Consider the following 27128-nt stretch of genomic DNA (forward strand, 5'->3'; position numbering starts at 1 on the left):
AGGAGGTAGGGTGTTTGGAGACTTGAGAGATGGTGGCTTTCCTAAATTCATCATTTAATTTATGGGGTTTTTGGTAGTAACTTTGCTTCATCAGTTGTCCGGCCAAACAACCTATTGCTATTTGGAAGGAAAATAACTATTTAAAATTGTAAATAACTGGAGCGAATGATTCCCTACTGGCTGGTCGGGTTCTGGAGTGTGCTTTGCTTGTTGGCTCTGTGTTATGTTTTAGACTTGCTTCAGTAAAGAATAATACCCCCATTTGTGAAGCTGGACCCTGATATTTTAAATCTCTGCTTTTGTTTTCTTAGCCAATTACGCTCTTTTAGGGCATGATCTCTCCAGTTTAAGAGAAATTCAAGCAGAGTACTCTTTAGCCGTTGAACTGATGCCTGTAGCAGAATGAGCTGCAGAAGCCCCAAAGCTGGCATTTAATCTGTATATTAAATAGGAATTGGACTTTCCCTCTTCTCTCAGCCAGCATTCACCCCACTGGGGTGATGAGCAGCACTCAGAGGCTTATGTGTTGGATGCAGGCAAAGCACCTTAGGATGAAGGATGCTCATGCAGGATGCTCTGTGGGAATCTCTTTGCCTCTGCTCATGCTCCGCTTGCATATAAAACAAAAGCACTTTCTCTCCAGCGTGCACACTATAGCATTGCTGTGAAAACTGAAGCGCACTCGGTGATATTCAGTTGAGATTCTTATCTTTTTCTTTCTTTTTTTTATTTCTTTCAATTTGCAGATTAGAAATGGTGAGCAAATTTGCTACACACTGAAGAACAAAGACCTGGAACTTCCCTCAAAAGGTGTCATCTACTTGGAGATGGATGTTCTATTTAATCCTGTAAGTCGAATGGCTTCAGAGAATCGCCCTTTTCCTAGAAACATAGGGAGCTGCCTTACAGAGCAGATACTCTACCAATGAGCCTGGCCTACCTCGCAGGCTCATTGTCTGGATAAAATGGTTAGGGGAGTTTGGTGCTAGGAGATCTAGTAATCTTCACAAGTCTGGATGGGTTAAAAGAGTTGGTTGCTGAAGTACCAAACCAAGATGGAGCATCTGAACATAAACACCAAAGTCATGCAATTATTTATATTCTTTCAAAGGTAAAAGCCAGTATCAGAACCTTTTTTCCATGTGAAAGGCGGTTTTTGGAAGACAACCGCAAGTTTTCAAAGAAGGTATGTTTGTGTCTCAGCTGGGATTGTCTTTGTCTTTTTTGTTGTGGTTTTAACAAAATTTTGTACATAAGAAACAATAGTTTATGGCCGCAGAACATGAAGGCTTTGTTTTAAACATAAGGAGAGTTCTAAATTGGAACTCTTTAGTTTGTTTCATATATACAGTGGTACCTCTGGCTACGAACTTAATTCGTTACGGAGGTCCATTCTTAACCTGAAGCCGTTCTTAACCTGAGGTACCACTTTAGCTAATGGGGCCTCCCACTGCTGCCACAACGCCACGGCGCGATTTCTGTTCTCATTCTGAAGCAAAGTTCTTAACCCGAGGTACTATTTCTGGGTTAGCGGAGTCTGTAACCCGAAGTGTTTGCAACCTGAAGCGTGTGTAGCCTGAGGTACCACTGTACATAGACTGCTTTTTGGCCTAAGGGCTCCCAGACAGTTGCACAGCCTATTGATACAAAAGAGAGCTGCAATAAATACACTAAAACAATCAAAACACTATAAAATAGCAAAATCATCAAATCTCCACCAGTTGTACTGAATCTGCATTCAGACTCTTACTACAGATGTGGCTCCCCAGAAATCCACCTCTCACTTGCAAATTGGGTTAACTCACTTACATGAATTACATGCTCCAGTCTCTGACCTAGGAGCAAGTCAACAGCCAGTTGCCCACGGGGAGTTCCCTTAGCCTCATCGCATGTCAAAGGAGAGACCCAAAAGGGTGACTTCCTCTCTCGAGCAGCTCATTTGGTGTCAACTCACCATCCACAATCACTTCCAAATAAATACCATGCCCCCTGCCCCTGAAATCAGCTACAGCTGTGGCAAAGTTTTTACTCTTGACAAGTCAGGCTAGATGGCCACACTGGCGGAGGAAGGGGGTTGCAGGGGGTGCGGCCCGCTCTGGGTGCCATCCCTGAGGGGGGCGACATCAGCGCACCCCCACGCTTGCCATGCCCCCTGGACGCTCGCCGCGGGAGGCTAGTGCCCAGCTAGGGATGCTCACTGTGTGGGCAGCTAGCCCTGCCCTCGCAGGTTGGCTAGCCCCACCTCCGTGCCACTCCGGGTGTTGGAGCAGGTAGCTCGGCCTCTGGGTAGCCAAACCTTGCCTCTACAGCAGGCTGCTGTTCTACAGGTACAGTGGAAAAGGGCTGGGGAGGCTAACGTTGGTACCTACCTCCCAGCCAGTAATCATCCTGCTGTGGCTACCTGTCCCCCTTCAATAATAGTTGTCTCCTATCATTTTGTCCTTTAGAATTGGTGGAATAGTCAAGGAGGAGTAAATAGATTTGTTGACACATTCCAAGCACACAGACTTAACTAGAGAGGGCATTTCCACATGCAGAAAGGTTAGATAGATACGCAAGAGCTTGCTTTATTTATTTATTTGATTTTTTTTTATCATGCCCCTGTTCCTTTTTGTTTTGTTTTTAAAGTCCTCCTTGTTTTGAATCTTCTTTTCCCTCCCACCTCATGCTCACCAGATCTTGTCGAGAAACGTTGACCGTGTGAAAAGAATCACTATGGCAATATGGAACATGATACAGTTTCTCCAAAGCTGCTTTCTGTGGGAATCTCCCGTCAGGAGTGTGATAGCATTTGTGGTAAGTGGCTAAGCCTTCTCACAGAATTAAATGTGTTCTCCTAAATGACTTTTCTCAGTAGATGACTGTGAAATGCTCCTTGTTATGATGGGCTGTGTATGTGTCTGGAGGAATGGGCTATTTATATTTCAGAGAGCCATGTGGAGTTGAATTGCACCTCTATTTGGAGGTCTAAGTCTAATTTGGAGATAAAGAACCATAGGAAGAGCTTGGGCTTTGAATTTGTCCCCCACCCTCAGTTAACAGCATTTGGAAAGCAGACTGAGGGAGCAAACAGGTCCCCTGGTCACATTCTTTCCCACTGTGGCAAAATCTCTGTTCAAATTATAGAAATTGGGTTGCATCCAATGACATTTTGCTCAGAGTAAACCTATTGAAATTAAGGGGCCTAAATTAGATATACTCATTAATTTTAATTGGTCTACTGTGAGTCGAACTCAGTTGGATAAAAAGCATTTCCCCTACATTGGGAAATATACATATAAACCAGCATGTGCAAATTATTTGCAAATCTGTCCCCTTTCTTGGCAATGGAAGAGTAGTCACCATTAACTCTAGGGTAAAGTTTACATTACATTTCCAGGCAAGCATATAAATCCTGCTACAAAATCTAGTATTAGGTACAGAATCAAATGTCCTGATAACATATTCAAAACCACAAGTTCCAAATGGATATTTCCAGCTGTAAGAACTAGAAATTGTGTAGGCAGTGTCTGGTAGATTGTCAGTATTTGGGGATGGATCTATCGACATCCATATAGCAGCTGGCCTTTCCAAAGTTGTGCAGAACAACCAGGAACAGGTAAATCTGCTTATTTATTTGTATGCAAGCAACAAAATTGCATTTTGATGCAGAATCTGGTTTGTGGCCTTACATAATATACGTACACAAACACACTGAAATCTTTGCACATAGTCACACGTCATAGACAAATATCTTGCCTACACTTGGCCCTAATGTGATAGCTTTGCCTATGAGCCCCTACCTGCAGCAGCCATTGACCAAGTCAGTGAGAGCTAGTCTTCTGTTTGCTCTTAACAAGGTTGTCATGTCACCAAATCTGATTAGCTGCACTGTGCTGTGACACCAATACCATGTTATGGAAGTGGTGATGGGACCCTTTTCAGCCTGAAGGTCACATTCCCTTGTGGGTAACCTTCTGAGGCAGAGGGTATGTTTCAGTGATGGACGTTGCCTAATACGAGCAACAGATTTGATATATATGCCTTTGTATAGTATAAAGTACTAAGGCAGCAGGACACGGGTGGTGCTGTGGGTTAAACCACAGAGCCTAGGACTTGCTGATTGGAAGGTTGGTGGTTCAAATCCCCGTGCTGGGGTGAGCTCCCAGCTCCTGTCAACCTAGCAATTCGAAAGCACATCAAAGTGCAAGTAGATAAATAGGTACCGCTCCAACAGGAAGGTAAACGGCGTTTCCATGCACTGCTCTGGTTCACCAGAAGCTGCTTAGTCATGCTGGTCACATGACCCGGAAGCTGTACGCCGGCTCTATCAGCCGATAAAGCGAGATGAGCGCTGCAACCCCAGAGTCAGTCATGACTGGACCTAATGGTCAGGGGTCTCTTTACCTTTACCTTACTAAGGCAGCAGTGGGGAGCCCTTTCCATTCCAAGGGACACATTTCCCTCATGAGAACCACATACCAGGGCTCGGTGTGGGGAAAGAGACCAGGCACAATCATCTCTATCCTTCCCTCACCCAGGCAAACAAGAGGTGTTACCACACTTGGACACATTCCAGCCAGGTAAAATGACAGAAGGAAGTCTAAGAGCTGGGTCAGAGAGGGTTTGTGAGCCTGGGGAGCATGGCCTGGGAAGTGTTCCAGTCAGGGGTTTAGCAATCTGCGGTTGCGCAGGGGGAGCAAGGTCACTGTCAGGCTCCCCCTCCCTCACGGCTGGCAGCCAGCAATGGGAAAACAAAAAGTTCTTACCATGCTATTTTATTCAAAATTGACAGAGAGAGAGACGGACTCTCAGATAATGGCGTAGCTCCAAGTAAAGTTCCACCCCTCTGTCTCTCCTGTTCTACTTAATCCCTGCGCTAGCTGACCTGCGCTTTTTGCCTCTGAGCTTTCTGTTCTACTACTCTCAATGCACATCGGGTCCTGGAGGGGGGTTCAGAAATGCTTTCCAAAGACACTGAGTCTGTCAGCTGTCTCTCCCCTGGTGCTTTTTCTTCCTGCTACTCTCCCAATATTTCCTAGCTCTTCCCCTCTGCAGCCTCTGAACTATGACCTTTTGCAAACCGCTATTCTAAATCAACAATGTCCTCCTGTTCTTGGGAAGGTTCAGGAAGGGGTGGGTGGTCTTCACCATTCCTTCTCAGTCCAGTCCCTGACAGTCACAGACTCATTACTATTTCTGCAGCAAGCCCCCTTTCTGCAGTGTCCTGGAGCCCCCCAGTCAGCCTGAAAGGGGCACTTTTTAGCCATGGAGAAGAAGACTTCTCACCCTCTGTGCTGACTGGGGTTCCTCACCCCTGCAGTAGAACAAGAGAAAATTCAGCACTGTCCTTTTTTATTATTATTATTCATATTACTTAACTGTATATGGTTGACCACTGATAAAATTATCTTGGTGTGTTATTGAAATAAATTCTCAGTCTTGATTCAGAGTCACTTGCTCATTTTGCAGAAGTTTGTGTTCTGGTTCTAAATTGTGACCTGCCCTTAGTGGGTGGATATGATTCTGGGCTGATTTGTCAGGATATGTTGATAGACCTTTTCCGTTCCATCTCTGAGTTTCTGCAAAGCCTCGTTTTCTTTAAATTAACAGTTTGGTTACACCCTAGCAGCTCTTGGGTGTGCCACTTGCCAGAATAATGCAGGAAATAATTCTGCCCTGATTCTCATCATCTTTGGTCGTTCTCTCACTCTTTAGCCTATATTGGTTGAAAATAAAAATAGGAAAGTGTCTCATCAGCAAGTCCCAGCAGCCAAAATCCCACTGTTGTTTTTTTCAATTGTGACTTCAAATCCACATCCTCCACTCTCATCCACACACACACACACACACACACACAAAAAAATTCATATATTTAATTTATATGATTTCATTTAGGAGTCTCATCCCACAAAATATCTTGAAGCAATCTCACAGTTAAGAGCCTCAATGACAAAACAATTAGCAACAATTCCATATATATTTTCATGATCTCTTTGTGTTAATAGATAATCTATTAATGTTTAGTTGTTTTTATAAGGATGCTTTCTGTCTTCTGATGGAAACAGCTGGCTAGTATGGTGGTGAGCAGGTACATGACTAGGATCTAGGGATGGCTGAACCTGTAAATTTTCAGTTTCTCTCAATTTCTCATTTCCCCCAATCATGAGCTCATTTTCATTTCACTATCAATTTGTATGCCACCTTTCTGTGTTACTATACCCAAGGCAGTTTAAAAGCTGAAGAAACAACTAAATAGACAGCAAAGATCACACACGTAATAACAATCTGATCCAATGCAAAAAATTCAGTCTGTTGCATTCCTGTATGAGTTTGCAAACTTTTCTTTAAAAAACCCCCAAAGTGCATGAAAATTTATACACATTTTTGTGTGTGCTTCTCCTAATGAATGCAAAAGTGAAACATATTCCAAGATTCCTCGTTTTAATAGTGTTTGGGAAGTTGCTTTGAATTGCCTTCTAAATCTCTGCTGAAAAGCTCCCTCTGCAGATTTTTGGTCCTGAAAGTTACGCCTGCCACATGGAGCTAATTGCTACCACTGGGTAATACATATTTTAAAAACATTTTAAAGGTAAATTTTAAGCGTTGAATTGCTGTTGTGAGGAATTATGCATCGTTGCACATTCTGCTTATAATTTTTTCTCCGGAATAATTACCCCTTCTATTGACAGTTTGCCAAGTATTAATGGTAATTATGCCATTTAATGAAATTACAGTTTTCTTAATGCAATTACTGTAATATGAGGGAAATTAAAAGGACGTTGTATTTGACTGTCTCTCCTCCACCCTTACTCCAGCCCTTTAAAAGTCTGTACAGACAAGTTTGTATGCAAGCTGGGGCTTTTTCTTATGAAATATGCCTTTCTTGAATGAAGGCTTAAGCGGCCTCACCAGCCTTGATGATACAGGAGGGTAAATAGAGAGAACCAATGTGAGTTTTCTACAGTACTAGCTCTACCATTAGGCAGAGTAAGGCAGCCACCTCAGACAGCAGATATTGAGATGGAGGGCATATTCCCATCACCAGTTTTGAACTAAGTCAAAGGTTTTTTTACCAGTCCAACTGAATTCTAAATGTGAAATCAGAGGACACCATCTGGTAGCAGACTTCGTGATTTCCTACTCTCACAAAACAAAATAAAAATCATGTTTATCAGCTAAAATAGACTTGGTCACCTCAAAAAAAAAAAAAAACCCTGTAGAATAGAAAAGTTTAGAAAAGGGCAATGTTCAAGGGGATGGAGTAACTCTGTTGTGTGGAAAAGTTGCGGCATTTGGGACTTTTTAGTTTAGGGAAAGAGGGAGGCGGGTGGTGCTGTGGATTAAACTACAGAGCCTAGGACCTGCTGATCAGAAGGTCAGCAGTTTGAATCCCTGCGACGGGGTGAGCTCCCGTTGCTCATTCCCTGCTCCTGCCAACCTAGCAGTTTGAAAGCACATCCAAGTGCAAGTAGATAAATAGGTACCACTCTGGCGGGAAGGTAAATGACATTTCTGTGTGCTGCTCTGGTTCTCCAGAAGCGGCTTAGTCATGCTGGACACATGACCCGGAAGCTGTACACCAGCTCCCTCGGCCAACAAAGCAAGATGAGCGCCGCAACCCCAGAGTCGTCCGCGACTGGACCTAATGGTCAGGGGTCCCTTTACCTTTACCTTTAGTTTAGGGAAAAGACCATCACTATTGACCACATATAAAACCTCTCAGTTCAGAGGCAACATGCCACTGACTACCAGCTGCAGTGGGGTCACCTATGGCAGAACACTGTTTATTTATGGCATTTATGTCCCATGTTTTTCTCCAAGGGGCTCAAGATATGGCACACATGGTTCTTTCCCTCATTTAACTTCCACAATAACCCTGTGAGCTCAATTGAGAGGCAGTGACTGGCCCAAGCTCACCCAGTGAGCTTCATGGCAGAGCGAGGATTTGAACCCTGGTCTCTCAGGTCCTAGTCCAGCACTCTAACTGTCAAGGAGCTGTCAGCGAGCCAGGTCAACCACAGGGCAGGCACACACATGGGAGGCACAGAATGCAATTAGCTCTTTATTAACAGCAAATAACAATGCAGCAGAATCCTCCAGCCTGTATTAATCCAGCTGAGATGTTACTGAAACTGACCACTAGCTGCATCCTCTCCTTCTAGCCTTTCAGTCTGGATCCTTCCCAAGCAAACAAAACCTGCATTGATGGGGTGAGCTCCTCCTCTGGGCCTGATCTGTTGCTCAGCAAATGTGCAAGTCTCTCCTCGAACGGGGTGTCAGAGGGGGGGGGGGAAGAGTCAGCAGGACTGGGACAGTCTGTGCTCACACTGTGACTCTCGACCTCTAACTATGTCCTGGAAGGGCCTCCTTCTCTTGACCACCTTTGATCACTCAACCCAGCTTGTCTCTTCTGCAGATTTCTCTTCAGTCTCCCACCACCAGAATCTGGTATCTAAGTCTTCAGAGCCCACCCAACTCCCACCAGTCAATCTTCCCCATTTAGCCAGTCTCTGACACTAACCAGTACGCCACCATACAACTGCTATCACCTTGTGGGCTTCCCATAGGCATCTGTTTGTGGGATTCCCATAGGCATTTAGTTGGCCAGTGTGGGAAACCATAGCATTGTGGGATGCTGGACCCTTAGCAGGGCTCTTCATAGGTATCATATGAAAAAGCTTTATATGTCTGTCATGGTCTGTGTACATGGCCTCTGATGTACATCTCTTCCTATTCGATAAATTATAGCCCTTCTCCCCATTACAAACATATGGTCATCCCCCATTATTTTGCATGCTGTCACGAGTGTCTCAGCCCCTTTGGGTAAAACCCAGGAGGGCAGACTCTGGTGGAAGGTGAGGAGGAATGGGAGAGGGAGGCTACAACACAGGAGCAGAGTGGGAAGGTGGTGGTCCCCTTCTCCTCTGGTGGGGGCTGAAGTGCTGGCTCCTCCCTCCCCTCTGGTGAGCATCACCAAAGTTTGGGGAGGTAGATGATCTCCAGGTTCTGGCTGGACAGGATTTGGAGGGGGAGGCAGGTCTAGTTCTGTCTCCCATGAGAAAGTGGTGCCTCCAATGAACATATTTATATTTTCTGTGCATGCAGAGTTGTAGCTTGGGTGGGCCACACAAGTGGTACAGATCCTATATATGTCATATTTTTGCTGCTCTGAACATTGCAACTTACCCATAAGAACACAAGGAGAGCCTGCTGGATCAGGCTTTTCATATTTATCTAGTGTTCCACACTGGCCACCCATGATCTCTCAAGTGTGCTGAGCCACAAATGGTGGATACCTTTATTTTTACGCATTGATGCTGTGGTGCTTGGGAAGAGAGAGCAATAAGGTGCCTTTAGAAACATGGAGTGATGCTTTTGATCCAACTACCTCAGAATTGTCTACAGCAGGGGTCAGCAAAAGTTTTCAGCAGGGGGCTGCCCCACTGTCCCTCGGTTTGCCTACCCATGGTCTACACTGACCGGCAGTGGCTTTCCAAAGTTTCATGCAGAGAACATGGAGATGTCAGAGACTGAACCTTCTTCATGCAAAGCAGATGATCTACCACTGAGATACAGCCTTTCCAAAGCTAACCTTTGTTCCATTTTGAATACTCTTCGTGGCTTGCTAGTCCTGCCTTTCATTTTGTTTTGCTGATTTGGTCCACCCTCCTGGCTCTTAATAACTTGTGCAAGCATTTTACGGCAGGAAGGAAGAACTAAAAAACCCAAACCCAGCAGAAAGGAAACAAGGAGACAATTCAAACTGCTTGCATTGCCCTGAACTGTCAGAGAACTGAGCTCAGTACTTACATTGCCAACTAGCTAGCTTGCGTGTGTGTGTGTGTGTGTGTGTGTGTGTTGGTTGGTTTCCGAAGCTTCAGAGCTTTATCACTTTTGTTTCTAAGCTGTCATTTTTATTAGTCTCCCTGGCTGTTCTCTTTTTTGGACTCAGTTAGATGGTGCGTCTTCTCCATTGTGCGCCTGGGCTTGGCAAGCAGTGGGTCCTTTTTACTGCCATATGAGGTGGGCGTGCTGGCGGCAGTAACCTGTAATTATACCCACCACAGGTGACAGTTACAAGAGAACGGCGGCAATAATTTTAGCTGTCTGATCTGATGTTTTCTGGAGAGAGAAACCCCCCATCGTGGTCCCTTCACCCACCTCTGTGGCTCAGTGCTGTCTGTGAGCTGTTTTTCACTCGCCTTGAATTGTTTTGTGTGTTTTTTACTCACCATAGTTGCCAGAATTTATTTTTATGTACTGCATCTCTTTATTTTAATACCCATAAAATGCCTATTGATGTTTGTGGTGGCAGTGAGGAGAGCTTCTATATTACAAGAATGGATGGGGAATACTAGCCATGATGGCTATGTTTTACCTCCACCATTGGCAGCTGGAGGCCCCTGAGTATCACTTTCTGAGAATAACAGGTGTGGAGAGGACTCAGGTCTTGCTTGCAGGCATCCCAGAGGCATCTGGTTGGCCACTCTGAGAACAGGATGTTGCACTAATTGGGCCTTTGGCCTGGTCCAGCATCACTCTTCCTGTGTTCTTATGGGTTATTGCATCTTCCATGGGAGAGGCTGATTTAGGACATGGGAAACAGCTGTGTGCCAAGTCAGACCATGTATCTCAGGATTGCCTCTGAATCCCACTTGCCAGGAATCATGAGTGGAGAGAGTGGCTGTTGCACTTAGGTCCTGCTTGCAGGCTCTCCACAGGCATCTGGTTGGCCACTGTGAGAACAAGGATGCTGGACTAGATGGGTCACTGGCCTGATCCAGGAGGCTGTGGATATATGTTCTTGTGATCTGCCAGGGCTCTTCTTACATTCTTCCTGTGCTTTGTGTCAGGAGATGCATTTTGGTTCCCTCCTTGTCATTGGGCCACCAGATGTTAGGGCTGACAACACATTTTCCTCCAACACAACATTATGTGGTGGTTCATTTTCCATCCTGGGAAATCATTCCACTTGTTTCTCGATAATCAGATAATCACTTGATAAAACATTGGGCTCACCCATTTTCATCATATTTGGGGCTACAGTGCGGGAGTGGTTGTGAGGAAATCTTTATGGGTGCATGAAAGTCCCAGCACTTTTAGGTGAGGGTTCTTAATATATGACGAGGTAGCCAGGGTCTCCCTCTTTCTTTCCCTCTCTCTTTATTAAAACCTTAAAGCTAAGGCAGAACTTCCAAGTGGTGGTGTGGCTGCATTAGGCAGGCAAACTGTCGAGAGCTTTGAAAATAAGGGTCAGAATGCCCTATGGGGTGGATAGAGTGCTCTATAACAGGTGTGCACAATCATTGTCCCTCCAGGTATTGTTGAACTACAACTTCCATCAGCCCTTACAAGCCTAGCCAATGAGAATTGCTGCCATCATAGGAGGAGGAATGTTTCTGATACTGATATTCCAATATTTTGTTACCAGTACCATATGTCACCTCAGGACATATAGAGGGAATTCACATGAAAGGCTCTGAACACTTGAAATGAATCTTGAGTCAATGCTAAGAAGTGTTCATTTATTACAACTGGCCTAGTCAAAATGCTTCATTCTATGTCTGGTGGGAAATCCTGGCCCTTACACACTGCGTGCGCGCGCGCGCGCACACACACACACACACACACTTCCAATTGAGTTCCCTGTTAAATAACTTTGTGAAATAGTCTAGAAGCATCAGCCATAATCTTTATACAGTTTTCAAGGAGGGGAGAGGCGGGAAATTCCTGTAGGTGGCGATATACAATCACAAATGGGGGGAAAGTCCAAAATATTATATCCCTTACACCCTTTGTTGTTATTGCTTCTGGTTCATTCTGGCAGAATTGCTCTCTCATCTCTCCCCCACCCCCAAGTTATTTTCTAGCCCCGTTTGCTTATCTGTTGCTTCAGCCTTGATCTGCAGTACAACTTGTACAAAATCTTGATAACTGGATGCACGTTTTGTCTTCAGCTGTGAGGCTATTTGAGCTGTGTTAACACACAACTACTGAAATTCTGATAGATGGGGGGCTGCGTGGCTTTGCCAACCGATCAGCAAAGCACCAAAACAAACAAAAAGTGAGCAGGCTTGACAGGGTTTTTGTCGGGGACCAGGAGTTCTCTTCATCAGGTAGAGGAGGAGAGTGTAGAGAATAAATAATACATATAACCCGAAGGAGAAGGGTACACAGAAACCCTACTATCAGATGAGCCCGGGGAGCCAGGATGTGGCCCTAACTTCCCTGGAGGACTCAACTGCAAAAGACCCAGAAAGATAAGAAGCCACTCTGCTCTTTTGCAATAGGCGAGAAAGTTGGGCCCTTTTAAGTCAAGTCAAGTAGTGTAGTGGTAAATTCAGAAATTGTCACAGCTGAGTGCTCTCATAGCCATACCATTATACAACCTTTTAAGATTATACAACAATCTTATAATTACACAATAATTGTACTTATGGGTGCGTTGCAACAACCATTGCAGCTCTCCACAGGTTGACTTTCAGCTAGATCTACTATTTTCTGGGCAAATGATTTGGAGTGCTCAGATATCTTCTTTTGAAGCTTTGAAGTTTCATTGTATTTGACATAACTTGCCACACTATTCTCTGGAAACCGAAGGACCTTGTTTTTGCCTGTGTTCCTAAATGCTTAGCTCTGGAGCGTACGGGATAACTTCTTTCCTGGTTGCCTTCTCCAGATTGACCCAAGGAGCCAATCCTCACTGGCTGACTCACCTCTTTTCACTGTGTTTGGTTCCAACCAGCACAAAAGGTGAGACGGCTTCTTCTCAGTGGCTAAAAGGCTCCACCTTTCATGCTGATTGGCCAACCCTAGGATGCTGGAGACATGAACCCTGTTGCAGAAATAGTAACAAGTCTTTAAACCTTGGCCGCTGCACCTCTGGGTAAGCAGGACCTGATCCGGAAGGACTGTGCATTGTTCTTCATACTGATATTATGCAGAGAGCTCAGCCTGTAAGTGGGATTGTGGGGTGGGAAATTTTGGTTCAGCTCACATTTATATTGTGACTCTACCTAATTCGCACTTCCTGAAACAATACGTGAACTGCCATGCAGCCATCCTTTAAAATTCGCACTTCCCTGAATTTTGCAATGCAATTCTCCAACCAGGCAATACGCCCCAAAATGTATCTAATACAGATAAATGTACACAGGAATGCTTATAATAATAATTTAAAAATATGTACATTGGGCAAAATTGCATGCCTCTGTGTGTGTGTGTGTGTGTGTGTGTATGAATGAAATAATCCGCACTAAAATGCTGACAAACTTTTGAGGACCTGCCAAGACAGTTTACAATTGAATGGAGAAAACAAAACCCAATATAAATATGATTTGAATAGTAAAATTAAGCAACAAATGATAAAATAGCAATGTGCAACATAAAAGAGAAAAAACCCCCCATCAAACTCATAGAAACAGCAGTAAAATCCTCAATATCAATAAATAAAATTATAGGCAAAAATAAAAAAAAAACATTAAAGGTAAAGGTACCCCTAATGGAGCCTAAAATTTAACAAAGTTGGTTCCAGACAAGTATTATTGAGGAGATGATTCCGTAGCTGGGGTAGCTTTGTACATTTAGACCCAACCCTCTAAAATGCCATGGTGGATAAGACGGTACTCTCTGGGTGCTGTTGAACTCCAGTGCTCATCAGCCCCAGCCGTCATGGCCAATGGTCTGGGAGTTGTCATCTAGCAACATATGAAGGGTCACAAGTTCTCTATCCCTGGAATAAACTATATGATAACAAGTTTGCCCAGGCAGGCCTGGAAGTGGTGAGTTGGATGCCCCGAGTTCCTTGGAAGATGTGTCAAATGGTATAAACACAATTAATTAAAGGAGGTGTGGGCAATCTGTAGCCCTCCAGAGATGGTTGGAGTCAAACTTCCATCAGACCCACCCAGTAGGGTCAATGGTCAGAGATGGTAGGAGCTGTAGTCCAACCATAACTGTTGGGTTGCCCAACATTGGCGATTGGATTCAAGCTACTTCTAGTGAATTGTGAAATTCCTTGGTTTTAGTTCATTATTTGTGGACCAGTAGCCAGTGGTCTTTCTCAGTATGAGGTAGCTTCATATGTTCTGATGCCAGTCAATGATGTCTTCTTTCCAGTGTTATCCCTTTAATGTGCACAGACCCACCTGTACAACGTAGAACTGTTGTCAAGTGTCCTTGAGTCTTGGAAACAGAGCAGTGGTGTCTGTGTGTGTGTACACAAAAATGGGCCAGTTTCTTTTTAATCATTCATATATAGATCCCTCCAAAACTGTGAGACTCCTTCTACTACGATAAGCATTTCATTAAATGGAGCAAGCATTAAGATAGATGCTGCATGGTGCTAATTGTCATTATATCTGAAGGATCAAAACAGTGCCAAAGTGTTTCATTATCACATTGGTCACCTGCATAATTTAAAAAAGGGGAGAGATGCCGTTGAGAAAAAATAATAATGTGACAAGCAAAGCAAAGGATTGTGGAAGTGCATACAATCAGAATACTAAGTAGTGTTTTAGTCTTGGTTAACTTTGGTTCAGACTAGACAATAAGCAAGGATGAATGTGAGCTGCCTTTCTCCATGGCTTCTTTTAAATGAAAAGGAGCATCAGATACAGCAGTGGGGAGTGGAATAGCAGCAGGAGCAGGGCTGCTAAACCCTTTCCCTTCCAGCTTTTTCATGCTCAAAATTGCTTTTCAATAAGCTGCTTTCCTACCTGGAGAGGGAAATGGTACAGGGTCCTTGTGTCTATGAGAAAAGCTGCTGTTGATGACGACTTTGAGCAGGCAAACAGCAGGGAGGTAAATTAATTTCATTTCATTTATTATATTTCTAGGCCGCTTTTCACTCCCTGAGTTACAAACAGTAAATAACAAAAACATAATAGAACTTCACAATTACAACATAAACCATGTATAACAATGAACAAATTATCTGTAAAACAACCACCTTCTATAAAACACTATTAACCAAAAAAAAAAAAAATTAAGTTAAACAGCACAACCACAACAAAAGTCATATTATGAGATTCACAAAGCACTGCAGCACTCGTAATCCACAAAATAATATTAACAGCATTAACAATTAACAGACTAACAAACTAAGCACTGTGGAAATTCACAAACACACACACACTCCCCACCTCCATGATTCATAATATTCCACTCAGTTCATCAAAAGACACATACACATATTGCCCATGGCAACAGCTCCATTCTGAAGGCTCCTAGGGCTGGGGTGGGGCAAAGCAGGTGGAAAAAGCCATTGCCTGATGAGACAAAGTCTCAAGTGTTAAGCAGTCCCCCTGCTTCCCAAAGATGGAGACATATTGGGTGTCTCTCATATATCTCCTTCATTGTCTTGCAGAAATAGAGGGAAAATATTCTCCTAAGTACGCTTGAAACTCAGGGTCAACCAACATGATGCCCTCCAGATGTTGGGCTCCAGTTCCCATCAGCCCCATAAGACACACAATGTGGAACCTTTTTCAGCCTGAGGGCCACATATCCTTCTGGGCAACCTTCCAGGGTCCACATGCCAGGGGTGGGTGAGTCCAGAGGCAGAGCCACAAATATGCCTTTCTCCTTTGCAGAACAGGATAGTTTCTACACACTGGCTGGTGATGGATACAGATCCGGCTTGGGGAAAAATTATGTGGCTGTAGAGGGGAGTTGCCTATGGAGAGTCACAAGGGCCAATGTTCTGGTATTAGGAAGGAGAAAAAACTCCTCTCTTTCTTTGAATCCCACACCCATAACTTTTCTAATCCTTTTTTTTGAAGGCCATTCCAATTGGGGGGAGCAAATTTTATAGTTTAACAATGTTCTGTGTGCAGGACTTCCTTTTGAATGTCCCGAATCTTCCAGTATCCTGAATCTTCATTGGATGTCCCCGAGTTCTAGTGTTATTAGAGAGAGAAAAGCTGTTCTTTATCCACCTTCTCTACATCATACCTAATTTTATATACCTCCATCATGCTTTTTAAATATTTTTGTGTCACCTCAGGACATATAGAGAAGCTGATAAATCAGTAATCATATGGCAACCAAGGTCAGGTTGTGGGCAACTCAAAACATATACATAAGAATTATACATACAAATAAAAACTTGACCTATACAGTAAACAAAACATACAATACCCCCAAAATCTTAAATCTCAAAGGAGGCCACATGACCTTATCTAGAGCCACGTTTGCACCATAATTTCAGAAAACTGTGGTATCACTTTAAGCAGACATGGCTTCCCCCAAAGAATTTTGGGAGTTGTAGTTTGTTAAGGGTTCTGAGAGTTCTTAGGAGACCCCTATTCCCACCACAGAGCTATAGATCCCTCTTCACAGGGAACTCTGGGAACTACAGCTTTGGGAGGGGCTCTCCCCAAAACTCTCAGCACCCTTAACTAACTACAGAGCCCAAAATTATTTGTGGGGAGCCATGGATGTTTAAAGTGTTATCATAGTGGTTCAAATATGCACTGTGCATATGGTCAAAGCTGGACAGCCTTCGCTGGGAATTTAGCTGTATTAAACATCGTAACGATAAAAATAAGCGGGGCAACTTGGTGTTTTATTGTGTATTTTACTTAATTGGTATTGATAGGCTTGTGGCTTTTATTTTTAGCTTTGTTAAACACTCCTTGCTTCCCTTGGAATAGGGAAGCCACGCAATGAAAATGACAACAAGTGAAGTTTAGAGACTCCAGAGCTTAAGCGCTGGGCTTGCTGTTGTTCAATGTGTTGGCTAGAGCTTCAAAGGCAGGTTTTCCACCAAACCAGAGTGGTTGAGGCAACGCCGTGGGTCCAACAAATAGCAGAAGAATCCTTGTTGTTTGTCCCGTGGGGTCAGCCTGATTTAAAAAAAAAATAAAAAAATTGGCAGGCAGCATTCTGTTCTTTTCTTCTTGGACTGTTCAGCCTAAAAAGCTGTCAATATCTCTTTCATGGAGACTTTGAACAGATGCCTAAAACAGTTGCTCAAAGGAGAGAAGGATGCATTTAAAAAAAAAAAATCTTTGTCTCAAAATAGTGAAATATAGACACATAATCATCGAAGGATGCTCGGCTCATCCTCACATCGACTGTCTCCTCTTCCTCCTCTACTGCATGGTGCGTTACCTCACAGAGTTACTTCATCCCACCCAGTGTTTCATCTGTATATAAAAATTAAAAATTCAAACAAAAATCTGTCCTGCATGAAAAACAGGCCCCTTTTGGGCATATGGTTCATTATGCACTTTTCTTTAATTACTAAAACACCCGGGATGACTCTCTGGCCTGCCCTTCCTTTCAACTTGCAAGTTGGATCTGTTCTCCAGCTCAGAAATTTTGGAACAGCCGCGTGGGGATTTCAGCTTCGTTTCTCGTAAAATTGTAGGTGCAACGTTTCTTTCTCTCTCTTTTTTCTTTTTGCTGAAAATTCAAATGGGAAACATGCATGTTAGTTTTATTTATTTCTTTGTTTCAAAGCAGTGCTATACTGCCCTTAAATCACATTCCCAAAACGAATTAAGCAATTAAAATAAAACTGCAAAAGCAAAAAATGATAAAAGCTGCATGAGAGAATCAACAAGTTTAAAACTGGTGCATGTGAAAGAAAACTCAGCAAATCTATACATGCACCCAAATCAGAAGTTTGCTTCTTAAATGCAAAACTACATGTAAAATATAGTTCCAAGAATTTGTCCTCCTGCCATCAGGCACTCTAGGTTTATCCTGTTCTAGTTCTAGCCAGAGACACCCACTGAAATTAATGAACTTAAGTCAGTTCTGTGCATTATAGCTGGCATTGCATACAACTGTCTTACCAGGCAAAGCAGCTGGTTTCAGACAGAGCAGAGGGAGCAACTGTCTAATGCGTTCTCCCCTGGCTATTTGACTGCTCAGAACTGTACCTGCCAATCTGGTTTAATCCCTGAAAGATAACAACTATAGGAGCCTATTTATTTATTTTATCTTGAAAAGCAGCAGTGGGCTGAAATTTGTGGAGAGGAACAGGTTAAGGCAGGCATAAGCCAACTCAGCCCTCCAGATGTTTTGGAACTACAACTCCCATCATAGTCTGAAAACATCTGGATGGCTAAGTTTGCCCATGCCTGGGTTAATGCGAGTGCCTTTGTGAGTAGGGATAACTCTTAATCTCAGGGTTGTGGGTTTGAGCTGCACACATTTGGCAAAAGATTCCTGCATGATGACTAGATGACCTTTGTGGTCCCTTCCAACTCTATGATTCATGTGTAGAAACACTTTCCCCTCCCCCAGTCTTCTGCTTTGTCTATAGCCACCTCTAGGTGCTTCAGTTGACTTCCCATTGCCTGCATTGATGCTGCCGACTGGGAGGAGGGGCCAAGTGGTGGCAAAGGCAGCTGATGTCAACAGATTTATTTCCCCTTTTCTTATTATGCTCTATCTCCCACCCTCTGCTATGCATAGATGCTATTCGTTTCTTGTGTTAAGACCTAGAAGATGAAATCAGCTGCCTACAGCATGCACCTCTGTACACAGGTAGATAATTTGAAGTTGCCTCTATGGTGCCATTTCAACTGCATTTAGGGGAGACGTCTTTCAGTGGGAAGGAGGAATTAAAAAAACATGTTTTATGTGTTTGCCTTTTAAAGCTTTCTCAAAACACCAGCAAATCCTACATCATCCCCCCCCCCCTTTTTGGAAAAAGACATGGCAATAATTCAACCCCCTTGCTGCTATTGTAAGGATTTCAAGATTTGCCCAAAGTACCCCTTCAGATTGGGTGAATCCCCAGAGACGTTTACACCAGCCCTTGGGCCAACACAAAACCTTATTACTCTAGTCAATGTGTGGTACCCTCAAGACATTGTCGGACTACACCTCCTGCCATCCCTGATCACTGCTGTGGTGGACTTGGGGCTCTCAAACGTCAGTGGCACCCTTTGTGTGGTGCTAAAATTCAGTGTTCCTGCCTCTCATGCTCCATTTTACAGCACTGTTGTGGCAAAACTGGTTGTGCTACCCTATAACTACCTCTGATGGGAACTAGAGTCCAGTAACAGCTGAAGGACACTGTGTTGGCCATCCCTTCTCTAGATCCTGATCTCTTCCCTTGTGTATCTTATTTTCCTTTCATCCCTTTTGCCAGAGAAAAACTTGTGCTTCCCCCTCCCTTGCAAAGAAACCCACCCACAATAAAATTCACAACCAAGCAACTATCCTTGGCTTCATTAGATAAGTTTAGAGGGCATGCTTTTCACCAGTGTTACAGGTCCTGATTTGAATTGGGACCTGCCGTGGCTGCTTTATGCAAAAAAATTAAAAGAGATGGGCAATCAGGCAACGTGGGGGTTAGGGAGAGAACCATTTTCAGCCAGAGAGCCCCATTTCTTCCAGGGCAACCATTTGGAGGCCATATGCCATGGGGTGCTTGGGTCCAGAGGCAGAAGTGGAAAGAACACTGAACGTGATTGGTTTTTTTTTTAATAAAATATTTTATTAAATTTTCAAATACATACATAGAACATCCCCTCACCCAGAAACAATACACAAAAAAGCCAAAACAAATCAGTATAGAAAAAAGGAAATAACAAGTAAGAGGAAAAAGAAAGAAAAAGGAATAAAGAAACCAACTGGACTTCCTCACATCTCCTTTACTCTGCATTATTTATAATAAAAATATCTGCAAATTATTACCTTGTTTCATGTCTTATTTATACTTTCCCAATATTGTATTTCTAAATTTAAAATAGTCGTTTTCCAATTACTCATACTTTAAATTTCGACCTTTTCTTACTTATAACTTAATTCTCTATTTTACAAAATCTAATTTGCTGGGGCTGCTGTTTTCTAAATCGTGTAATTACTTAACATTCATACAACTTATATTGTTTTTGTAAATAGTCCTTAAACTTCTTCCAATCCTCTTCCATTGTTTCTTCTCCCAATTCTCGGATTCTGCCGGTCATTTCAGCCAGTTCCATATAGTCCATCAATTGCGTCTGCCACTCTTCCAGTGTGGGCAAGTCTTGTGTCTTCCAATGCTTTGCAATAAGTATTCTTGCTGCTGTTGTCGCATACATAAAGAAACTTCTGTCCTTCTTTAACACTTTCTGGTCGACAATGCCCAAGAGAAATGCCTCCGGTTTCTTAGTAAAGGTATATTTAAATACCTTTTTTAGTTCATTATAGATCATTTCCCAGAAGACCCTCACTCTTGGGCATGTCCACCAGAGGTGAAAGAATGTCCCCTCAGCCTCTCTACATTTCCAACATTGTCAGACAGATGATATATCTTTGCAAGCTTGACTGGGGTCATGTACCACCTGTATATCATTTTCATAATATTCTCCTTCAAGGCATTACATGCCGTGAATTTTATTCTGGTGGTCCATAACCTTTCCCAGTCCTCAAACATAATGTTATGTCCAATATCTTGAGCCCATTTTATCATGGCTGATTTAACAGTCTCATCCTGTGTATTCCATTTAAGCAGCAAGTTATACATTCTCGAAAGTACCTTAGTCTTTGGTTCCAACAGTTCTGTCTCTAACTTCGACTTCTCCACCTGGAATCCTATCTTTTTATCCAGTTTAAAAGCCTCTTGAATTTGAGCGTAATGTAGCCAATCTTGCACCTTATTCTTTAATTTATCCATGCTCTGCAACCTCCAATTATCTCCAATTTTTTCTATTATTTCCCAATATTTCGGCCAACTGGCCTCCATATTGAGTCTTTTCCTGGCCTTAGCCTCCATTGGTGATAGCCATCTCGGTGTCTTACTTTCTAATAAGTCTTTATATTTTGTCCAGACAATAAATATTGCTTTTCTGACAATATGGTTTTTGAACATTTTATGAATCTTTACCTTGTCATACCACAAATATGCATGCCAACCAAAAGCATTATTGAACCCTTCCAGATCTAGGACATCAGTGTTCTCAAGGAGTAACCAATCTTTCATCCAGCAGAAAGCTGCAGCTTCATAATATAACTTTAAATCTGGCAGGGCAAACCCCCCTGAACGTGATTGTTATCTTTTGTACAATTTCTACAGAAACTCATACTCCCCTCTCTACCCTCCCCAACAAGAAGTACTCTTGGAGTTCAAGGACAAATTGCACACAGGCGAAAGCACCGAAGGAGGGTGGCCTGGTGAGGGGTGTGACTCAGGAAGGAGTACATCTTGTGGGGGAGTCCCAAGGGCCAGATAGGTGTGACTAACTCCACGTGGCCCCAGACCTGAGGTTTCCCATACTGGCTCTCCAATACTGGCTACTTTGGGAACTGGATACTGGCTACTTGGGGAAGCAGAATGAACATGACTATGGAACTCACACTCACCAGCTTGGATGGCTTTGAAAGAGAATGGGACAAACTCATGGCTATCATTCACTCCTAGCCATGATAGAGGCCAGTAATGCTTCTGAATACCAGTTGCTAGAAACCACAGAGGGGGAGAGGGCTCTTGTGGGCTTCACATGGGCATCACTGTGAGAACAGGATGCTAGAGTAGATGTGGCATGGGCCTGATCCAAAGAGGTTCTTCTTATGCTCTTGGCTCTGAACGAGTAATGCAGAGAGATCTGCATTGGCTCCCAGTACGTTTCCGAGCACAATTCAAAGTGTTGGTGCTGACCTTTAAAGCCCTAAACAGCCTCGGTCCTGTATACCTGAAGGAGTGTCTCCACCCCCATCGTTCAGCCGGGACACTGAGATCCAGCACCGAGGGCCTTCTGACAGTTCCCTCATTGCGAGAAGTGAGGTTACAGGTAACCAGACAGAGGGCCTTCTCGGTAGTGGCACCTGCCCTGTGGAACGCCCTCTCATCAGATGTCAAGGAAATAGGCAGCTATCCTATTTTTAAAAGGCAGCCCTGTTTAGGGAAGTTTTTAGTATTCAATGCTGTATTGTTTTTAACACTTGATTGGGAGCTGCCCAGAGTGGCTGGGGAAACTCAGCCAGATGGGTGGGGTATAAATAATAAATTATTATTATTACAACAGCATGGCTCATGTCTAACGAAAACAATCAGATAGGAGACATCCTTTGTCATGAACACTTCTCCCCAAGGTATAAGAGCTCAAGAGGAGTCAGGAAGCAGCCAACAAGAGAGAGGCTCGCATTCTTCCCAGACAGCTGTGAACAGTAGTTTATCAACTCCCCTCACTTTGAGAATGACAGGAATGCAGAGAGTGTGCTAGAGAGCAACCAACTCTCTCAAGTGACACAGGCAAGGGGAGAGGGAAAGCAGTTCCACACTGTAAGGGGAGTTAATTCATTCAAGGAGCAGACATATGGGAAAGGTCTTAGAAAACAAAGTTGGAAACAGAAAGGGCATAGGGTCCGGATATTCTGCCATAACCGGAATCACTCCCCAGAAGGGTCAACCGATTCATAAGTCATGGACATACAGATAGGTGTCCAAGGCTGAGTGTTTGTATCACAATCAATCTTTAAACTAATTACAACTTGAGTGCTGTGTTATCAAGATGGCAGCCTGGCTCCTGACATCCTTTTTTTACTGTGGTTCTGCAGGTGACAGGCATTTCTTCTATCCAGTTTGAATGCGTGTTCCATTCCACCCCCCTCTTGTTCTTTCTCTCTCTTGCTTTTTTCAACTTTCATCAAGGTCTCTCTTTTCTTGTTTGTTTACATAATTGTACATCCCTACAATGAGAATAAAATCAAAAGTAGAAGGTAACGCTAACAATTCTAACGTGGTGCACTTGGAACATGGAAACATCCAAGGTGATTATCTTCCTATGAATGCAAAAGTGGGAGAGATCAGAGGTTAGCGAAGCTTCAAGGATGCACATAGGAATGAAGAGTCAGAAGCTTTGTTCTTCACACCTCCCTTTTCTTCCTTCCCCTCTTTTCTTTTCATCAAATGATGTAAATAGCCCCTTCTGTCTTCCTTTGTTTCATTTAGGTATTCGTTGTCACGGTTTGGCATTTTGATTTGTACATGGTGCCCTTGGCTTTACTGCTCCTTTTTGCTTACAACTTCTCCCTCATCTCTCCAGAGAAAGTGTTCAGCACACAAGACCCCCAGGTAAGTTAAGTTGTGTTTAATATTTCAGGTTCTGGTTGTAATTTAGTATGGAACAGTGGTGTGTGTTGCATTTATGCGTTGTCATATAGGTGAATCTAGGAATGGGGAGTTTGTGACCCTCTAGATGTTGATAGACTACAACTCCCATGATCCTTGACCACTGGCCATGAGAGCTGGGGCTGATTTGAGTTGTACTTCCTTGGGTCCCCCGGTGTCGATGGACTACAGTTCCTATCATCCCTGACACCATCAGCTTGCTGGGGCTGATGTGTGTTGGGATTCCAACAGCATCTGGAAGGCCAAAGAGCCCTCACTTCTAGTTTACCTTGATTAAGGCTTAACCCCTTGGTCTTTACTAGGGATGGAGGAGGAATTTGATTCAGTACACATTTAAAGCCAAATCTTTCAAATGTGCAATACGCACACACAAACACAACTATCCTTCAAAATTCACACTTAGTTGAATTTTGCAGTGCAGTTTTCCAGCCAACAATGTCTACAAAAACACACATGTTAGAGGAAAAGGTGCGTGAAAATGAAGATATCAGTGAAGATAGCACTAAGAAATGCATTATACAGTCATACCTCTTGTTATGTTTGCTTCAGGTTGAATCTTCAGGTTGCGTCCCGGAAGTAACAGAATGGGTTACTTTCGGGTTTCGCCACTCGCGCATGCGCAGACGCTCAGAATGACATCACACTCATGCGCAGATGCAGCAACCTGCGTCCCGTGCACATGCAGACGTGGGTTGCGTTCTGCTCATGATGCGAACGGGGCTCCGGAACGGATCCCAATCACATCCAGAGGTACCACTGTATTATATTGCAGAAAAAACAAATTGCTGTAAAATGTGAAGAGGGGAATTTAGGATTAGAAAAATCAGAAACCCAGGAAAACTGAAATTAATAGGGCCTTCCACCCCTAGCATTCACACACATAGCTTGAATCACAACCAAAGTTTCTCTGACTTTATTTCCCTGCATTCATTGATTAGGGTGCCATATTTCAAAAAGTAAAAAAAAACCAGGACACCCTGAAAGTTGTTGAGCTTTTTTTATTTCCAATTCAAATAACTTTCTTGTACTAGCCGTTGGCCATGAAAAATCTGAATCAAAAATACATAGGGGTGTTAAGAAGTAAAAGGGGTGTTGCATCACAAATAATGGTCTCTGTTTAGATCCCTGTGTCTCCCTTACAGTTCACTGCTGTGTTCTTCAAGGTCTTCTTTCTTAGCTTTTTGGCCACCAAAGCAAAAAGAGCAACTATAAAGTTGTTGAGTGTTTTTTTATACAAATGCCAAACAAGCGCTTTTTTTATTGATCCAGGACAAAACACCGGACGTATGGCAGCCCTATCATCGCTTGTTGTGCCAAGCTTCTTTATAACAGCCCTATGGGTTATTTTCAGCTAGGTCCAACTACGTTTGTACCCTTAGAAATGTGTGGACCTAACTTAGCCATTTCCTCTAATTTCAGTACATCTCCTATGAGTAGGACTATTGTTGAATACGGCCCTATATGTGTTTCCTTAAAAGCAAACCCCACAGGCAGCACATAGCTTGTTTAGACAAGTCTTCAGTACAAATTCAATCTATCAATTTAGGATAGTTGTTGGAGGTGTTACGAGACAGGCCTATGTTGAGCACACTCTGCCCCATAATGCATCTATTCACTGCCTTTATTTCATTTAAAAGTGTTTCTAAACCACTTTTTAAATTATTTTTGAAATCTCTAAGTCGTGGACACTATATAAAATAGCAAAACAATATCCATTAAAACCAAAATGCAACCTGAAACCATAAAACAACAACAAAATAAGTCAAAACAAGAGATCTGGGGGATTTGCTGATTATTATTTTTTTGCAATGCAGCTGTATCCCACCTGGAACTTGTCGAATGTATTGGACTTACAACTTCCATGGGTTAGATAAGACTGGGAAGGACTCAACTGGGGCTGATAAGAGTTACAATCCAAAATAGATCTGGAGAGTGCCAGGAAGGTTGGAAAAAGTGGCATAATGCCTCACAAGTCTGCCAGTCTGATTTGACCTGATATGACTGTGAGATAAAAGAGATGGATATGGTATACCATAGTAACTGCATCCATCTTGAACACAATTGCTTGTGTCCAGCTGGTTCTGTTAACATTGCTATAGTCATTATATACAAAACCACAGCAGATATTCTTAAAACGAGCTGCTTTTGTCATCAGTTTGAATCAAACTAAGATTAATTCGGGTCAGCTTTTAAACTTTGCTTAATGGTTTTGCCTTCTCTTCTTCCACCTTCAATTGAAGTAACTTTGCTTGGTACTCTTGCCCTTTTGAAGCGCCCAAATCCTTTTCCACGAGAGCCCTAAGGTGGCGAAATGAGGTGAGGGGGTTCTGAAGAACTATTTTTTTCTGCGCATTAAAAAACAAAACTAAAGTTCAGAAAGTCTGTGGAGTTAGAAAGGAACAGGATGCTTCTTTGTAACATGCAGGGCTCTGTTTTTAAACCTGTCTGTCAAAATGCAACTCTCTGTGATTCACCTTGTGAAACTTCAAAGAGAGCAAATCTTATGAGCAACTTTATGTTACTTTCAATCTGGATAGGACCTTGGGGGAAGCAGTAATCAGTTTGGTGTATTGGTTAGTTAGACTGTGAGACCCAGGCCCCAAATCCTCACTCATCCATAAATCCATGCTGATCTTTGGGCTATTGATTGTCACTCAGCCTAACCTACCTCACAGCGTTGCTGTGTGGGTAAAATGGGGAGGAGGTAGACCATGTATGCCATGTTGAGAACAACAACAGCAACAATTATAATAGCACTGTGGTTATAATTAATTTTATTTTTATTTATTTTTACTTTTCTGGTTCTGTTCAGAGACTGCTCTCCACCCCACCCCCACTTGAGAGACAAGAGTTGCAGATTGGGGCAAATGGCATTTTCAGTTAGCTGACCATTTCAGGCACATCAAATACGAAGACAAATGGTTAGAGGCCAAGTAATCAGAGTGAAGTCCCAATCCCTACAGATGGAGCCGTAAAAACATTTAACATGGCTTTTATTACATCTGGAAAATTGAAGTTTTGCTCTCTAGGTGGAATTTGGGACAAACAAGTCATTATCGAATGCAAAGGGGATAGGTTTGTATTGGGTTTTTATGGGGGATAAAATGGTATAGTGAAATCCAGCAAACCTGATGATGGCTGAGGACACAGAGTTAAAAACAACCCCTCTCCATCACTCATTCTCTGACGACACATTGCTGTCCCACTGAAATCCCAAGGATTCTGTCCACTGATGCTAAGCGGCTGATGGATGTTGCGATTTGCCATACGTCTTGTCGAGCACACTATTTTTCTTTACAGCCTCCCGTTCCCCATCACACATTATTTTCAAAAGTTCATTTTAGGGGGGGTTCATAGGAAGCTTCTTATGCCATTGAAAGCATGTGTGAGGGGCTGGAGCGGGGGGTTCACACTGACTAGCCGTGCCCACTTTCAGGGACCGTGTGAAAGGGACCTACATGAGGGGAAAATCCAATTAGCCCAGGCTGATTCCCTCTCACATACGGGAGGCCTTGCGCATGTAAGCATTACATTTACACTGTGTACCGTTCTGGTCACCTCACTTCAGAAAGGATATTGTAGAGCTGGAAAAGGTTTGGAAAAGGGCAAATGATCCAGGGAAAGGAGGAACTTCCCTGTGAAGTAATTCTGTGACATTTGGGGCTTTCTAGTTTAGAGAAATGGGAAGTAAGAAGTGACACGATAGAAGTGTGCAAAATTAGGTGCAGCGTGGTAAAAGTGGATAGAGAAAAGCTTTTCTCCCTCTCTTATAACAATAGAATTCATGGACATCCAATGAAACCGAACTTTAGGGGATTCAAGACAGGCACACACAAAAAGTATTTATTTGCATTATGGAATTTGCTTCCACAAGCGCCAGTGACCTGGATGGCTTTAAAAGAGGATTTGACAAATTCATGGAAGATGGGATTCATAGATAGGGAAAGGTATTTCTCCCTTGAGATACTTGAACTCAAGGCCATCCAATGAGCTGCATTTTGGAAGATTCAGAACAGGCAAAAGACAGTGCATTGTGAAACTATGGAATTTGCTCCCACAATAGGCAGCCTTG

The 27128-nt window shown here is 43.1% G+C and overlaps 1 protein-coding gene across 7 annotated transcripts in view; it reads left to right on the forward strand.

The window, feature by feature from the left end:
* Nucleotides 1–27128, forward strand: part of MCTP2 (multiple C2 and transmembrane domain containing 2) — a 120828-nt gene that overhangs the window by 71851 nt on the left and 21849 nt on the right. For all 7 annotated transcript variants that reach the window (XM_081888500.1, XM_081888501.1, XM_081888505.1 and 4 more), the window contains 4 exons: nt 747–848; nt 1112–1186; nt 2677–2796; nt 22877–22999. In XM_081888500.1, coding sequence (XP_081744626.1) covers nt 747–848; nt 1112–1186; nt 2677–2796; nt 22877–22999 — 420 coding nt within the window. The remainder of the gene's footprint in view (nt 1–746; nt 849–1111; nt 1187–2676; nt 2797–22876; nt 23000–27128) is intronic.

This window comes from Podarcis melisellensis (genome assembly GCF_964234715.1).
Source record: "Podarcis melisellensis genome assembly, chromosome: 14".
NCBI classification, from domain to species: domain Eukaryota; kingdom Metazoa; phylum Chordata; class Lepidosauria; order Squamata; family Lacertidae; genus Podarcis; species Podarcis melisellensis.